This window comes from Falco naumanni, chromosome 3, assembly GCF_017639655.2.
Source record: "Falco naumanni isolate bFalNau1 chromosome 3, bFalNau1.pat, whole genome shotgun sequence".
Taxonomy (NCBI): domain Eukaryota; kingdom Metazoa; phylum Chordata; class Aves; order Falconiformes; family Falconidae; genus Falco; species Falco naumanni.
The window spans coordinates 99,319,165-99,337,164 of NC_054056.1; the positions used below are offsets into that span (position 1 = coordinate 99,319,165).

General features: G+C 35.7%; 1 protein-coding gene across 2 annotated transcripts in view; it reads right to left on the minus strand.

The window, feature by feature from the left end:
• The window catches only part of CSMD3 (CUB and Sushi multiple domains 3), a 726,030-nt gene that overhangs the window by 420,312 nt on the left and 287,718 nt on the right, over positions 1 to 18,000 (minus strand). For both annotated transcript variants that reach the window (XM_040588420.1, XM_040588419.1), the window contains 2 exons: positions 15,807 to 15,894; positions 989 to 1,113 (listed from right to left, as the gene is read on the minus strand). In XM_040588420.1, the coding sequence (XP_040444354.1) occupies positions 989 to 1,113; positions 15,807 to 15,894 (213 nt within the window). The remainder of the gene's footprint in view (positions 1 to 988; positions 1,114 to 15,806; positions 15,895 to 18,000) is intronic.

The window sequence follows — 18,000 nt, forward strand, 5'->3', positions numbered from 1 at the left end:
AGCTGTAACACTTAAGCTTTTTGTCACCTCACATTTGAGAAGCTGATTATTCCAAGTTACATCTAGTACTTCATTATTATCAATAGTGAGTCCCATTTAGACTTCCTAGTTCATTATTAGCCAAAAAATAAATCACCCATGTAATTTTCCTGCTTTTGTGTATTTCTACTATATATCATTTGGATACCACCCTCAGATATTTTTGCCCTCTTCCACTGTTGAGAAACATCTCACAGTTCTCTCTGGACATTAGTATAAGTATCCATGAATTACAAGATAAATGTCCATTCTGTTTCCCATAACCAGTTGTGAATAAATTGTACTCTTCAATACATAGTTTTGCTGTTATGTCAATTTACAGGTATATGTACACACGAATATTTTCATTATATATATATATATGTATATGTACACTACCATTTTAATTCCTTGATTTAGTTATTCATCATACTAGCCACAGTATTTGGATGCCAAATATATTCAGCAGAATGACTTTGTGCTTTTCTTATCTGACTTTTTTGCCCTTTATCCATTTGGTCAGGGTCAAAACCAGGCATAGACTTACTTCTCCAAACCTTATCGATCCTAAATACAAGTCTTTCTCATCTGCTTAGCACATATGTAATGAAGATGCTTCATGAATTACTGATTGTGTATTGAATAAATTCAAATCTGAAATCCATCTTGGTGAGCCTTAATATTTAGCATGAGATAGATTTTCATCAGCTTATTATAAAGCAAACTTCATAATTTAAGTTCCCAAGTAAAATAAGCATACTTAAATACAAAGGTTTTTTACAATAATAAATATTAAAATAATACAATATTAAACAAAATAGTATAGGTGGGACTTTTTTACTAAAAAAGTGGGGACAGTAGGAATAAAACTTCAGGTACTTACAAAATATTAATTTAATAGGATTGGCTATAAAACAATAGCTAGATGTAAAATGAACAAAGTAATGTAAGGGTAAGAATTCCTCTTTACCTTTACACACAGGTCTATGATCACTCCATGCAGCAAAAACTTCAGCTATCCTCTGACAGGTGATGCTTTTTGAACCTTGTAGCACATAATCTTCATCACAAGAGAACTGCACTGTTGCTCCCAAGCTAAAATCAAACAATGACATAAAAGGAATAAGGATTTTTTTACAAATAGTTATCAGTAATTTTTTCCCCATTCTTCTAGGTATGATGGTCCTGACAAATAATACAAACATGTAATCCAGTAATTGCTGTTCTTAGTAGTAAAAGACTTCAGGCTATGTACTAGCCTGACAGTGCACAGCATTCAGCCCTCTCTGGGCTTGCTCTGGCCAGAACTTGTTTACCTCTTCTTAACAGCGGTCTGGAGGTCAAGTGACTATTTTCTGACTAAACTTCTGACTTCCATATAGTAAAGGTTTGACAAACCTGGGCACTGTGTAACAAACAGTAGCTACTTATGTTAATTGAAGCTAAGAAACAATGAGAAAGAGATATGAATAAATCACCTAGAAGATTCAAAAGGTCAACCACAAAACTGATGAAAAAATCCCCACTATAAACATTGTACTCCTCCCAGTGAAGACTGCAGGATACAGATGACTTGCTGTAACTGTCCCCCACCTCTGATCCTTCTTGAGGAAGTTTGGTGCTTTTTACTTTAGAACCAGGGGGGCATTGTAAGGGAGAGCACAATACCAGAGAAAAGGTTTAGATAATAATGTTATTCACAAGGTGAATATCAACATTTGCTCCTTTAACAAGCATATGTTTCTCAAATTAATACAAGAAAATAAAAGAATTCTATAAACATTTTTTTTAGGTATTTACTATGATTACTTATGAAGTGGTAACATTGGCTTCAAAAGATTTTGTTCCTTTCCATGTGGAGCTGACATTTGGTGTTGCAAACATGGCACAAAACAAAAAAGGAAATAAGCCTAGAAAAAAAATATATTTTTGTTTGTTTTATTATGTTATATTTTTCTGAGGGGAACTTGGGGTGTTTTTTCAGTTTGGAAAAGTTAAAAAAACAAATACATAAATGTGTATTATTGAGCTAATTCTTCTTATTCTTTAATATCATTATTGTTCCAAGTTCTGATTACAGCTGACATTAGTCAACATATCAGGCCTTTCTCTGACATCAGTACCTAACGCTCCATAATTTCAGCTTGCTGTTTTTAAAGGCTTATTTGTCACAGTTGTAAAGTATCTCTACAAACTGACTGTGGGCAACATGTAGTTTCACAAAGGTCTTCAGAGAGAACCTTTTACCTTATCAGTTGCTAAATGATCATTATTATGTTTTTTAATTAAAAGGTGGTGTTATTATTTATCCAATGCTTATATAAAATGGATGAAGAAGAATTACAGATCTACAGTTTAGTGAGTTACCTCATGCTTGTGCTAAAACCAAATGACATTTGGGAAATATTCTTATTTTCCCCTACAATTAAGGAATAAGCCCAAAAGACTAAAGCTAAGTTGTTATTGAAAAAATTCTAAGAGCAAAGCAAACTAAAAATTAATATTTTGAGAATCTCATGTATGGTGATACTGCATTTTGTATTGAAGGATATTTTGTAAATGGAATTTGAAGGTGTATCATTGCTTTTATCACCGTTATAGTGGGCACTGACAAAACTTTGTATTGGTATTAAAAACATGATGAAACCATAAAAAAAATATACAGCATTATTTACCAAACTTCAGTGACTGCATAAAGATACTTGTATGCACATGAACGAGACTAGCATTTTACAATAAGAAATACAACAAAACACAGTATTTTGAAAAGTCTTCTAAAAGGAAAAAGTAATAAAAGTGGAAAGAATTTTCTGTTCATTATGATCATTTTAAATAGCCTAATATTAACAAATAATTCATTTATATGTAATAGTAAACACAAATTATATCACCAATGGTATTTCATAGTCAAGGGACAGTTAATACAATGGATGTTAGTAAGCGTAAAGCACTAGGGCACAATGACCCACTCATAACCTAATTAGACACAGGTGTGCTGATATTCTGTGAAAACAGAGGAGCAGTCCTTATTTATGGGGGAATAAGGGAAGTGATGATACAAAAGCAAACAGTATGGTGAAGTGAATTATTTTTTAATGGTATCTGTCCTTGTATTTTTGTTGTCATTTCCCAATGATTTTGTTTACATATATATGTCTGTATATGAGGCTTTTAAAAATCAATGTAAAAATCTGAATACCTCAAAACTACATAAGTTTCTTTAATTACCTGTGAAGAAAAGGAATTAGTTGTTGGTGGCAGGGGTGTGGGGGGGTGGGGGGTAGGGGGTGGGGGTGTGTTTGTAGAATTCCTTGAAAAATCTTCCCTTCTAATTTGGTCAACAGGGTATTAGATAACATCAAAATTGCATAGTAGCAGGGCATTTCATTCTAACTCAAATATCAAAATAACAGATCACAGACTCAATGATTTTAAAGAATTCTGCCTAGATTTACATTTATGTTCAATCAGGATCTGAATTAACTTTTTCTGGGACGATGCTCAAAGTGCAGGAAGTTCTATTCTAGTCAAACTACAAGGTGGCTTTTGTTTCATAACACACATTTGTATAGAATATTAGCTACCAGATCTTAGCATCAGGTCTTTATTTAAACTTTTCTTAATGTATAACCTCTCAAAGGATCTCAGAGTCTTTCCTAACTGCATTTGCCTTGATAAATGGTTTTATACATACACATAACTTACAAGACTTTGGCCATACTGTGTATGCAGTTACCTGGGTATTCTAAGATTTAACATGGAGTAACTCCCCAAAAGTCTGTGTTATAGCAGCTTTCCTGTGTGACCTTGGAAGTCATAGGATTATTTGACCCTCCTCTGATGGTTTTCATAGATCTCTATCCTATTTTCCAGCTTTTGCTATGTATGTTACCTATTTAAAAAAAAAAAATTGGTTTGTAAATTCTGGAAGCAAAGCCTCTGTACTGGTATAGTTCTTCATTTATGTAAATAAATAGTTTCAGGCTCCTTTACAGGTCTTTAAAACCAGCACTTTGCAAAGAGGCTGGAAGACATCTCAGGATATAACTCAATAGTGATATAATATCACTACTGATTTGCCTGGGATCTTCAAACCTGAATTTGATCTCACAAGGTATAACATTCTTTTTTACTGAAATGCATACTAAAACTCAATTTTCTCTTCAGGGTTTTGGCTTCTAAAGAATAAGTCCTGTTTTTCTTTCCTTATACATGGGAATTTTAGTGCTGTAATAGTAATTTCAGTTTCTGTTCAATTTACAAAGGCAGAGAAAAAATTACAAACACTGAGTGCACATTCCAGAGATTAACTTTCGTTAGGTAATCAATTTAAATACATCTATGATGAAAATAGCTACTAAAGGAAATTGATACTAAACAGAACAATAACTTTAAGGGAGTTAGAAATGTTAGGTGTTTGAAAAGGAATGGTGTTAGCACAATATAGCTGATGAAAATTGGGGAGTACCTGGGCTTTACAGAGACATAGAGAGTAAGTAATGGGGGCATGAAAGATTATATAGTCACCTGAAGAAACATTTCAGAAAAGGAGGATTTGATAGTGGATAACAGCTCTATAAACTATTCCACAAACACTTCCTGTTTGTATCAGAAATAAGAATGTTTGTGAAAGAAGGGGATAAAGAAGAGCTGCAGAGTCCATGAAAAACAGAGGAAGATATAAAAGTGAAAAACTGAGAAAAACGAAAAATAAGCATAATGTAAAGGCCCTTTATGAGACTGAGGAAAAAGAGCCAAAAGGCAGATCACAGAGTTGGAGAAAATGTTAAAGTTATGAAATAGAAAGATGAATTATCAATTCCTAATGTTAAAAATTATACTCAGCTACTCCAGGGACTACGTGGTTAGGAAGGTTCAAAAGGTAGCAGTTGGGAAGAGCAACTTTCTCAAGATTAGATTTTCACAAGATTCTATGTGCTGTGGAAAGACATGTTGAGAAAAATCTGAACGCTTTCAATTATTTCATTAACCAAAAAAACCCCAAAACTAAACAAAAAAGGAGCACCTGAAAAAAAAGAAACAAACAACAAATACACACATGGAAATATATTTCCTTTAACTAACCACGGACTGATTTTGAGAGTACAGTGAGCAGGAAATACACCATTTTTTAAAAAAAGTTGAAGTGGTGGTATCAAAGCTGTAACTGGGAAAAATTCCAAAGGGTTGAAACTATTATGAAGACTTTACAAGTCTGACAGTTTTTGTTATCACCTCCAAAAGCATAAATAACACTGACATCATCCAGTCCACTTTACTTGTCCAAATCAGTTTTAATATTAAACTGATATTTGATAGTATATGAATGTAAGTATACTGGAGTCATAAACACAGTGCAATTGGAAAATTTACAAAATCTGCAATGTGTGCCATGTGAGTGAGGGCAGACAAGAGGCAGTTATATAAGCAGATGATAACACATCAGCCCAAGAAAGAAAAAAGAACCAGAGATCAGTTTCTATGGCAGATCAACTCATAAAAGACAATATTAAAAATTAAACAAGTACTTCCTGTTTGAAAGATCAAAAAAAGGGGGAAAAAAAAACCAAACCAAAACCAAAACAAAACAAAACAAAAAAACAAACAAAAAAAAAAAAACCAAACCAAACACCTACAGGAAAACTGTATAATCCTTCTGGACTTCCAGTGTAAGAATGGCATCCATAAAGGCCAGCATATTGATCATCATGAGCTTGTCAAGAAAGTATTAAGAAAATGGGTCTCTCAGGAACTTAAAATCCTAGTCACAGAATCACAGAATGGTCAGTGTTGGAAGGGACCTCTGGAGATCATCTAGCACACCCCCTGCTAAAGCAGGTTCACCTAAAGCAGGTTGCACTGAGTTGCATCCAGGCAGGTTTTGAATGTCTCCGGAGAAAAACACTCCACAGCCTCTCTGGGCAGCCTGTTCACATGCTGTCACCCTCAAAGCAAAGAATTTTTTCCTTATATTCAGATAGAATTTCCTGTGTTGTGGTTTGTGCCCGTTGCCCCTTGCCCTGTTACTTGGCACTACTGAAAAGACCTGGCCTCATCCTCTTGACACTCGCCCTTAACATATTTGTATGCATTGCCCATGAAACAACTTGCTGTCCATGAGAACTCCCAGGTCCTTCTTCACAGAGCTGCCTTCCAGCAGGCCAGCCCCAGCCTGTACTGGTTTGTGCGGTTGTTCCTACCTGAGTGCAGGACCTTATGCTTGACTTTGCTGAAATTTGTGAGGTTTCTCTTCGCCCAACCCTCCAGCCTGCCCAGGCCTGGCTGAATGGCAGCGCAGCCTCTGGTGTGTCAGCCACTCCTCCCAGTTTTGTATCATCACCAAACTTGCTGGGTGTATGCTCTGTCCCTTCATTCAGGTCATTGATGAGTAAGTTGAACAGGACTGGACCCAGTCCTGACCCCTGGGGGACACCACGAGCTACAGGTCTCCAGCCAGACTCTGCACTGCTAATCACAACCCTGAGCTCTACCATTCAGCCAGTTTTCAGCCCACCTCACTGTCCACTCATCTAATCCACACTGCCTGAGCTGACCTATGAGGGTGTTATGGGAGACAGTGTCAAAAGCCTTACTGAGGTCAAGGTAGACAACATCCACTCCTTTCTACTTGTCTACCCAGCCAGTCATTCCATCATAGAAGGCTCTCAGGTTGGTCAGGCATGATTTCCCCTTGGTGAATCCATGTTGACTCTTCCTGAGGACCTTCTTTTCCTCCCCATGCTTCGAGATGGCCTCCAGGATAAGCTGTTCTATGACCTTTCTAGGGGTGGAGGTGACACTGATTGGCCTGTAAGTTTCCTGTGTCCATCTTCTTGCCCTTTTTGAAGACTAGAGTGACGTTGGCTTTAACTCCAGGCCTCAGCACCTCTCCTGTTCTCCATGACCTTTCAAGATTAACACTTTTTAATGTTTCCGTGCCAAAGAGAAATTCTTGATAGTATGAAATTTATGATATCTATTGCATGTTCAGAAGTACTGCATGATGACGTGTAGAAATCTGACCAAAGCCTGCTGGTATGTTAGAAAACTAAAAACTGCAGACACAAAATAAGATCACAGAAGCTGGTCTGGGGGAACTTGTTCCTGCAGTAGTCTATCTCTGTATTTTGGGCAGGTATTATTTTAGATTAAGTTGGCAGAGTAGTCCAAAACAGAGTGTGGGAACAAACAACCAAAAAACAGTGTGGACAGTTAAATGCAGTTTGATACCCTGACTTACATTTGATCCAAACTGCTTAACACATGAAGCCCCTTCAAATTGTGCAGGCTACCTGTTTTGTAAATATCAAGTGAACCGAAGCATGATATAACTATGAATTTGTTCATTGTTATATACACCAAAAACATGCATCACCAAAAAAAGAGAAATATAAAGGATGGCAGGAAAATCTCCAACAAGTTTCAAAAGCAGAACGTATTAAGAAAAAAAAGTCCTGTCTGTGGATGATGCCAAAGGCCAGACTGGGTTCATTTAGTCCAGTATGCTAACACTGACAGTGGTGAAAAGTGAATGCTTAGAGAAAGATGTTAGAATATGGCCACCATCTATAGTTCATTTTCTCATCATTACCATATTTCAATCATCTATAGTTAGGTACTTCTGATCTTGAGCTACTAATTTAGTAGTCCATGAGTGACTAATTTAGACTCCTGGGTCAGCCCACAGCTAAAAGCTAAAACTGGTAAAGCACACTAGTAAGAAAAAGAGTTTCTGTGGATATATTAGTCACAAAAGGAAGTTCATATACAATCTGGATCCATTAATAAATGGGCGAGCCGACCCTGTGGTGCTGCAGTCCAATATGGAAAAGGCAGAAGTACTCAATGACTTTTCTGCATCAATTTCTACAGCACATCTGCTTCTACACATCTGTGTGTACGAACACGATTGGGAAGAAGAGGCACAGCCAATATTGGGGAACAGGTGAAAGAAGATAGCTCTATTCAAAGGCAGGGAGCCAGATACCTTTCACCAAAGGGTGCTGGAAAAAAATGGCTGATTCTATGCAAGGCTGGTATCATTTATGAAAAACTGTGGTGATGAGAAGATCTTACTGACTGTAGAAAGACTAATATTACATGAATTTTCAAGTAAGGCAAAGAGAAGCTAGGAACCTCACATCAATCCCTGGAAAGAACATGTCCTCTAGGAAAGCACAAACAGGAAATCAGGAGCACTTACACAGATTTACCAAAGGTGAATCATATGTAATCAACCTGATTGTCATCTATGACAAAATAACTGGCTACATGGACCAGTGGTAGATGCCATAGCACTCAGGGTAACAGTGCTCAACATCAGCAAAGTTTTTGATACTGTCTTCTGCAACCGTATCTTTGGGAACTGACAAAATATTCACTTAATAGATAGATTCAAAATTGGCCCGGCAGCTGTGTTCAAAGGGTAGGAATCAATGGCTTCATATTCAGCTGGTGGCCAGTTATAAGCTGAGCACTAGGATGTCAATATGGGGTCTTAGACTGTTTAGTATTTTCATCCTCAAACTTGACATTAAGACCACAGGAACTTCCAGCCCAGCAAATTTATGGAACAAACTAAATCAGGAAAAGTAGCTGACACACTGAATAACAAAGCTTCAATCCAGACACTTGACAAAGTTGAGCACTGGCCCACCAGAAACCTCACGAAACTCAACATAGGTATGAAGTTCTGCACTACTGATGAGTAATGTGTTCTCATCCCAAATAAAACAAACCATTTACTCAACTACATTAGAAGTGGTGACAGCAGATCAATTGAAACTTTTATTCCGCTGGTGAGGCTTTATCTGCAATATTAAGCCCAGTGTTTAGCCTCACACTTCAAGAGAGATACTGATAAAAACTCTAGAGGGCGTGGAGGTTAGTCAGAGGCTCAGAGCACATGACCTGCAGTAAAAAGTTGAGACAGCTAGTCTTAATTAGTCTGACAAAAAGGAAACTAAGGTACTATCTAACAGCAGACTATAACTTCTTCAAGAACCATTGCAAAGATAACGAAGCCAAACTTTCCTTAATGTGGCAAACAATACACAAGTGGCAGTTTAGGAAATTCAAGGTTTTACCTTACAAGATACTTCTTCTAAGAAAGGCAGGGCAGAACTGGAACAGCATACCCAGACTGTTGTGAAATCTCCATTCTTGAGAGTTTTCAGGACTGGCTGTAAACAAAGCCACAGCTGATCTCATTTAGTGTTTGGCATTAGTCCTGCTTTGGGCAGCAGGTTGGAGTCGATGCCCTCTCAAGGACCCTTCCAATCAATATTTATATGACTTATTCAAGTTGTTCAATTTATTTTGAACTCATATAAAGCTTCTGCATCTACAACAGACAGTCCCACAGTAGTTCATAGCTTCAAAAGTGCATGCTTGGTATAAAACCAAGCTTAAGAGGTGGGCCAGGGTCAGGCGGGGGCAGGCCAAGGTTGGAGGAGAGATAGATGGCACAATTGAAATGCATCTATGCCTATGCCCAAAGCATGGGCAACAAATAAGCAGAGCTGGAAGCCACTGTGCAGCAGGAAAACTGTGACATAATCACCATCACAGAAACATGGTGAGATAACTGGCATGACTGGAGTGCTCCAATGGATGGCTACCAGCTCTTCAGGAGGGATACAAAAGGAAGGGGAGGCAGTCAGGGAGTGTTCCAATTGCCTAGAGCTGGATGATGGTGACAGTAGAGTTGAGTGTTTATGGGTAAGGATTAGGGCGAAGGACAACAAGGCAGATATTATGGTGGGAGTCTGTTGCAGTCCACCCAACCAGGATGAAGAGACAGATGAAACATTCTACAAGCAGCTGGGAGAAGTCTCACAGTTGCTAGCCCTTGTTCTCACGGGGGACTTCAACTTACCAGATGTCTGCTGGAAATACAACACAGCAGAGAGGAAACAGTCTAGGAGGTTCCTGGACTGTGTGCAAGATAACGTCCTGATACAGCTGGTGAGAAAGCCAGCCAGGGGAAATGCCCTGCTGGATCTGCTGTTTACAAACAGGGAAGAACTGGTGGGTGATGTGGTGATTTGGGGACATCTTTGGCATAGCAATCATGAAAGGATACAGTTTTCAACTTTTGGGTAAGTAAGGAGGGGGGTCTGCAGAACCACTGCCTTGGACTTCCGGAGGGCTGACTTTGGCCTGTTTAAGAGCCTGGTTGATGGAGTCCCTTGGGAGATACTTCTGAAAGGCCAAGATGTCCAGGAAGGCTGCACATTTCTCAAGAAGGTAGTCTTTAAATGTGCAGGAGCGGGATGTTCCCATGTGCTGAAAGATGAGCCAGCAAGGGAGAAGACTGGCCTGTTTGAAGAAAGCTTTGCCTGGAACTCAGGGTAAAAAAGAGATCTTACAACCTTTGGAAAAAGGGGCAGGCAATTCTGGAGGACACTAAGAAAGTCTGAAGGTTCTGAAGGGCAACGATTAGAGAGGCAAAAACCCAGCTAGAATTCTGGCTGGCCACTGCTGTAAAAGATGACCAAAATGTTATTTACAAATAACTTAGAAACAAAAGAAGGGCCCAGGATAATCCACATCCTTTTAAGGATGTGATGGGGAACATTGTCTCAAAGGATAAGGAAAAGAGTGAGGTACTTAATGCCTTCTTTGCCTCAGTCTTCAATAGCAAGACCAGCTTCCTCTGGGTACTCAGCCCCCTGAGGTGGAAGGCAGGGATGAGGAGGAGCAGAATGAAGTCCCCACACTCCAGGAGGAAACAGTTAGTGACCAGCTGTTTAACGAACTAAAATGATGACTAAATTTCAGTTGCAGAGGACTTCCCAACACTCTGGAGATCATTGGTAATTCAGTTTTAACAGTTCTTAAGGAGTCACTGTTTCCCGCAAATCTTGTACTGTCAGAGGCTTCTGCTTGGGAAAAGGAACCAAATAACTGCTGACAAACTAAACATACTATTCCCCTTTAAACTAGCCTCACATCTCACGCTGCCAGTTGTCTGAGTTTTGTTCAATGTTTGGCTTGAAGTTTCAGAGTCTGGAAGCTCACCTTGCACATCTGCAGAGAAAGGTATGTGATCCAGAGAATGTTTAAAGAAAACAAAGTGTGAAACTTCCAGTCAATCAATGTGGTTACACTTGCAAGTCATTTTTCCAAAGAAAGTAACTATAAATTAATTTATAATATAAAATGAATGAAGAAGTTATCATTAGTTATACTGTAATTCAACTAATTGGTATAAAAATTGTCTTTAATATAATTTGATATGCTTCCTTCTCTCAATAGAATCTATGTTTTTACGACCACACTAGCATCTTTGTGGTTGTCCAACTGCATTCCCTGCTTTGTTGTGATCCAAGTTTGATCTGAATCTCATCTTTCAATACGTAGTTGGACTACAGTACAGAGGTAGAGGGATAGAGATAGGCTTATTCATTCATTTCATGAAGCCAGTATATTGGGGTGGTGGAGGAACATGTTTGCTTCATAATAAAACATTTGTCCAAGTATAATTCAATTTGGCTATATTTATTCCACTATAAGTAAAGAAAAAAAGCCTCTAAACCCCAACAATTAAAAAAAGTAATAAGACCACATGAAAACTTTTTTTCTTCATCTATTACATCTTTCTTGTATTTTTCATAGGGTCATTGATTTTAAAATTGGACATTCATGTGGAAAAGATGTGGTTTTTACTGTATGACAGGTAATGTAAAATAAGCTGTTGGAAATTCCAGCAGAATGAACACTAGTACATATAAATTTAAAGAAATTTCTAGTGAAGGTGCTTTCTTTCTGAGGTAAAATGTAATTTTCAGTACAGGAATAGCTGGCAGCTATTAGTAAGTCTTCTTGACTTTATTTTAACCTGTAAAGACCTGTCATGCTCAAATAGGCATCTACAGAAACAAAACCTTTGAAACTTCAAAATATAGCATGGGGAATTCTGACATTAGAAAAAATATCCAAAAAGGTGAACATGGAGTGTCAGGTCCCAAAGAATGTCATGAAATGCTGCAGCTTGTCTCAAAGCTTACATTACAGATTTTCTAAGTCTGTATAAGACCCATGTAAAAACCAGGAATGTGCTAAGACAGAGACAGAGTTTACAATCAGAGCAGTATTGAAATTGCAATAAAATGCTTCCAAATATACACTTTCATATTTGAAGAAAGCTGAAGAGAAGTGACAAGAGCATGTTCTTCTCAAAAATAGATTAAATTCTACTGAAACTAGATTTTGATTAATCTTGTTAAAGATAGATCTAAACCCTTCTTCAGAATACTGTATTTTAAAATTAAGATATTTTAATTGGGATTTTCACTTTCTTATCAGAAGGGAAGAAAAAGACAAACTCAAAGTAAAGCTATTTCCTATATTACAGAGAGAGTGACTTTAAGAAGGCAAAGGGAAAAGTGTGCTAATATTCTATATATAAAACCTAGAAAAAATTTTCCATAGTAGTGTATTTTTTTAGCTAAATAGAAGCACTTTCTTTCAATGTCTTATTTATTTATTTTAAAGAATTAGTAGCATTCTTACTTTGGAAACTTATGATGCAATTGAGCAACCATCATGGTAACAGCAATTACTGAAACAGGTTAATTTAAAAATTAATTTTATTCAATTTTCTGAAAACTTTTAGTTTCCTTTTGTTCCTTGTAAGACCTCTTTCCAATGTATTGAGTGTTCAACTTGAGATAAATGACATATGTATTACTAACATTCACCATTCCTGTTATTTACAATTACAAATCCCACCATTCACATTTATAAGACTTTTAACAAGCTTTAGATAGGAAACCACCTTATTTATCCCTAATATGTGTAAAAGGAATACAAGACAAGAGTAATTGTTTCCTTTTTCAAGGCCTGTCAATAAAAAGGCTAGAAATTATGCACGTGTGTATGTATATCTGTCCTCCCACTATTTCCAAATACAATGCTTTTGCATTATAAAGAGAGGCTACCAGAAAGCCACTGGAAAGACTCATTCTTTTGAAAGAGAACTAGTACTTTCTGGGTTGTTTCTGAATGGGCCTGCCTATTAAGGTGAAGTTGCATTAGATGGGATTTATTTAGAGAAGATTATCCAGACCAGAGCGGTTTTATCTTGAAAGAAACTGAACTATGAAAATTGAAATACTTAGTTGAAAGGAATTAGTTCAAGGACAGCTTTCAAGCATAAATTTGAGGTGGCAGTGAAGCCATTGAGAAGCTTGTGCTTTCAGAAACTATTACTGCTCTGCAATCTAACCTGTTAGAGAAACCAGGAAGCAAGTAGGCTGCCCTTAAAATCAACAGGATTTTAGACTATTGCTAGAATCTGTCCTCAACAGAAAAATGATCAATTAATTACTAGTTGGATTTTTGTGGGGTTTTTTTTTTTTTCATTTTTTTTTACTTTGTAAAAAGGTTGGTTCTACACTAATGTCCAGAAGTGATCAAAATAAGGTTCAATACAATACAGTTTGATCTAAATACATATACTTTGGTGGAAGATGAAAAATACTTTCTCACCAAAATAAACATCTCTGACCCCCAAAATTACAACCCTAAGACCAAGAGCATAACAATCTGTCAGATATAACTTCTGTTTATTTTCTTTTGGTCAAAAGCTTATTTACCTTCAGTGAACATCACCAAAAATGTCATTAAAACCAACACACATCTTTTTCACTTTCACTTTTTTCACTTCCAGTGGATATTGTATTTGTAAGCCATGTTCTTTCATTTACATACATTTGAAATGTCTAATATATTTCTTCTTGTCCATTATGATGGGACTGCTTTTATCATTATGTTATACATATAAGCGTTAAATATCACATTCATGGGAGCTGATGAAAAAGCTGATCTTCCCTCACAGATAATTTGGGGACTTTTTTTCCAAACAGGAAAAGAAAAATAATCACTGAATTAGTGAGAAATTAGGAGAAAAAAACACTTAAAAAGAAAACATTGATTTTGATATCTTGTACATCTTGTATTCTATTGTTCAGTAATTTCAATGCCTTCTTTCACTTTCTTATAAATTCATTTGAAATACAAAAGAATGACAGTCACATCATCACAGCACATAGTGAAAATAATTTTAAATTATATCCTAATAGCGTAGCCTAAAAAGAAATGTGAGGGCATGATCATCATCATTGCATCTCCTTCAAGGTACTGCTCCTCACATAACTTTAACTAAAATGGTCTTGCAAGTAGGTCTTTCAGTGTCACTTGCAGAGACAACACTAGAAAAGGACTTGCAGATTATCTGTCTAAGCCTTTTGTTATCAAGCCATATTTCTGAGGTTAATATACAAAACACTGGCCTAAGCAATGATTTTAGAAATCATGATAGTTAAGAAATACAATTCATTTATTTTGATTTCTCTGAAAATATCAAGAAACCTTTTTTGTCAGGTAATGTCAGAAATGGCATTCTATATAAAATTAGTTATAAATCTTTCTCTGAATAATTTAACTCTTTTTGTTCTCAAAACTAGAGAAATAGAGAGACTATAATAACTAATCAAGAAACTGCCAGCTAGCACATTTACTTGTGATCTCATTGTCAGTTACATGTTCTGTTTGATTATAGGGCGGGGGAAAAAACCCAAACAAAACAAAGTACAAGAAGTTATGTGAAAGAATGAAGTAATATAAAGTCATAAAATCTTTGCTCATCTCCCATATTAATCTTAAAAAAAATTATCTTCAAATGTTAGGAAATGTGCTGCATGATATCTAAAATATAAAATACATACAAACCAAACCTGAATGTAATAAACCCAATTCATTTAAAAATTATCAATCTCTCTCCTACTTATTTCTTCCTTTTCTCTTTCCTTGCTTACGTGTTTTGAAGCGATTTGCAAACATAACCATAATGTGAAATTAGCGTATGACTGAGAGCAAGATAATAGCTTTATATTTATTGCTTTAATACAGTTTAAAATTTGTCTCTGTATCAAATATATAATAATATGTATGTTTAATATTTTTAGTATGTGACTAAATGATTATTCCAACAACTGAAAAAGAAACAAATCAGAAACTTAGATAAGAGATGAAAAATAATTCAAAACATTTTCAAGAAGTTTTTCGTATGTGTCTTTACTCATACAATACATGAACCAGTGCTGTTACTGACAGTAGGAGTCATGTATGTTCACTGAGAAAAAGGCATAATATTTTGAAAGAGTACTGCAGTATTTTTTTTCTTTAAAGACAAGGAATTTGAAAGATAGCTGAGAATGGAGGAGAATATGGCAAAATAAATCAAAAAATAGTCTGCATTAAGAGTGCTAAATCACTCTGAGGACTACTTGGGAAATACGTCTGCATGTTTCAAACTTCTGGGTTCCTGAAAAACATACCATAGAAAATGCAATATTCTATATTAGATTCTAATGAGTATTTCTATAATAACAACCGAAACCTCTTCTGTAAGGTTTTATTGTTCTTTTTGTGTTGCATTCAGTTCTGCTTTGCCTTCACAAAAACCTCCAGTACCATATGTATGCTCAATATTTGTAAATCTAATATAGTATTTACATGAGAAACTTATTTTAACTTACCTTCAATCCATTTTTTGCCAGATTATCAGAGATATATGCTCTCTTCAAAATAGGTATTTTATCTTCTTTGCATCCTAAGTACAGGCTATATTGCACTACATAAGTTTATACAGAATTCCATTTCACTTTTTACTGAGAGGTTCAGGTTTGAAAGAGTAGCTCAACAACAGCAATAAATTTTTAACATACATTTTCCAAGTTCAGTATTAGAGAAATGATACAATGGTAGGGTTTATATTTTACCTAAAATCCGAGCCTATCCGTTTTCCATTTTCTGGTTCTCCCGGATCTGGACACAAATTGGATGCCTGTTTAATACCTCCCTCATTTACTGCAAAAAAAACACAAAATAAAACAAAATCAACAAAAAAAAGATTAAATAATATGGGTTTGAGGAAATACAGAGTTAAGCAGTTAACAAATAGGAAAAAGTATATTATCTGCCTAAGTTTCTCCTCCCTATAATAAGCAAAGTATGCATTTTAAGGTTTGTTTGTGTTTATTGGTTTTTTTGTGGATTTTGTTTCCAAAAGTAATGTAAGTTTTTTCTAAGTTATACTAATCATCTATTTTGATTTCTTATAGTACTATTGAATCCCTATGGAAATGTTATTACTATTCCTTTAGAAACAATAATGTTTAGAGGGGTGTTCATCAGGTTTAAGTCTGTAAGATTTTAGTCTGAAAAGAATCTAATAAATGTATCCTCCAATAAGAGCTGACCTTTTCTCTTTAAATTATAATAAAACTTGAATTCATAGACTCATATTGAGAGAATTGTCCTTACCCCCAAAATATGATGATCTGAAGGTAAATTCAAAATACCAGTTTGATTTGCATATATTTATCTTAAAATAAACTGAAATGGATCTTCAGAGAGAAACTTCCTGTGAACCTTTCAGCATGGTTTTCCAAAATGCGTATGTAGCGATTTAGCCCTCAGCATACCCAATCACCTCTTCACTCATTTTTTCATTGCATTACATACTTGTAATTTTTACAGCTTGCAAAAGTATATCTTAGAAAAATAATCTAGGCCAAAATAATTCTATTAATTTTGTATTTAATTTTTTAAATTCATTGAACCAGGAGGTAGCAATTCCCAAAAAAAACAGTAGCAAAGGAGGTTGGTCTGCTACTTGGTAAATTCATGGCCTGATGGAAGAATATTTTCTATCAAGTTGACATGAAAGACAAGTTGACATGAAACCAACAGATTTATCCTAAGCAGATATTTTCATATTTATTCAGTTTTATTTCTGCAGAAGTAGACCAACTGATTTGTTATATATAAAAAAGATTATAACTTTCAAGAAAAAGTTTGCATATAATTATGCTAATTACATTACATTATAAATTGAATGTACCTGAATAAACAAATGTTAGTTTCTAACTATATTTCTAAAGGGTGTTCATGAAGTGTCAGCTTTTAATGAAGGACAGCAACATTCAGAATACTTAGGGGTTTCCCCTTCTTTGAAATTTGTCTTCTTACATATACAGAAAAGACAGAATTGGTTTGGTACCCCTGAGAAGTCAAAGGTCAAATGTTGCAGAGAGTTAAAAGGAAAACATCTCAACTTAGCACACTGATAGAAAACCTGTATCAGGCTCAGCCCTTGTCAACTGGAACCACAGTATTTATTCTCTGCCTGGAAAGAACTGTATCATGTCCAAGGTTGTTCTAATCGCAAACCAAGGCAACCTCTGTTCATTTGCATCAATATGCTCAGGGCACATTTGGGCCAGGAGGGCTCTTCCTTAGAACTCATCCATATTACTGTGTTTCAGTCTTTTCCTTCTGCAGTACTTGTACATGTGATGAAACCATATTAGCTATAGAAACCCAAGTTCCTGCTAGTGTTGGCATATATATATGTGTGTGTGTGTGTATATATATATACGACAATTCCAGTTCCACAGACTGCACTTCACAAGGCCATCTAGCAGGAACATGTTGGATGAGCATTTAGAATGAAGTCTCTTTTTGAAATATCTCGGTGGATTTCCCTATTTCCAAAGCCTAGATCAAGATGTGAGAAATTCAGAATCATCATAAGTAGCCTATATATATAGAAAAGACCTTAAAACTTTGGGTAGACAGTTAGGATTCACAGAGCCATGCAGGAAGGGAAAGGATATGCACTGAGAACAAGTAGGGAAAAAGATACTTTCTCAGTTTTGTGAGAGTCTGCTAATTTTTCTGACATTAAACATGTCTTAAAACTATGGTAAGGAAATTATTCATGATGCCTGATAAGAGTAATAAAGAAATTAAAATAAAGTGGTGTCATTTGGGGGTTGTATCATATATCTATGCACACAGAAGAAATTCTTAAAAAAAAAAGAAAAAAATAAAAATATTTAAACAGAAATATTTATTTATATTGCAATTCATGTTTTAATATTTCAAATATTCATTGGAATTCTGTACACT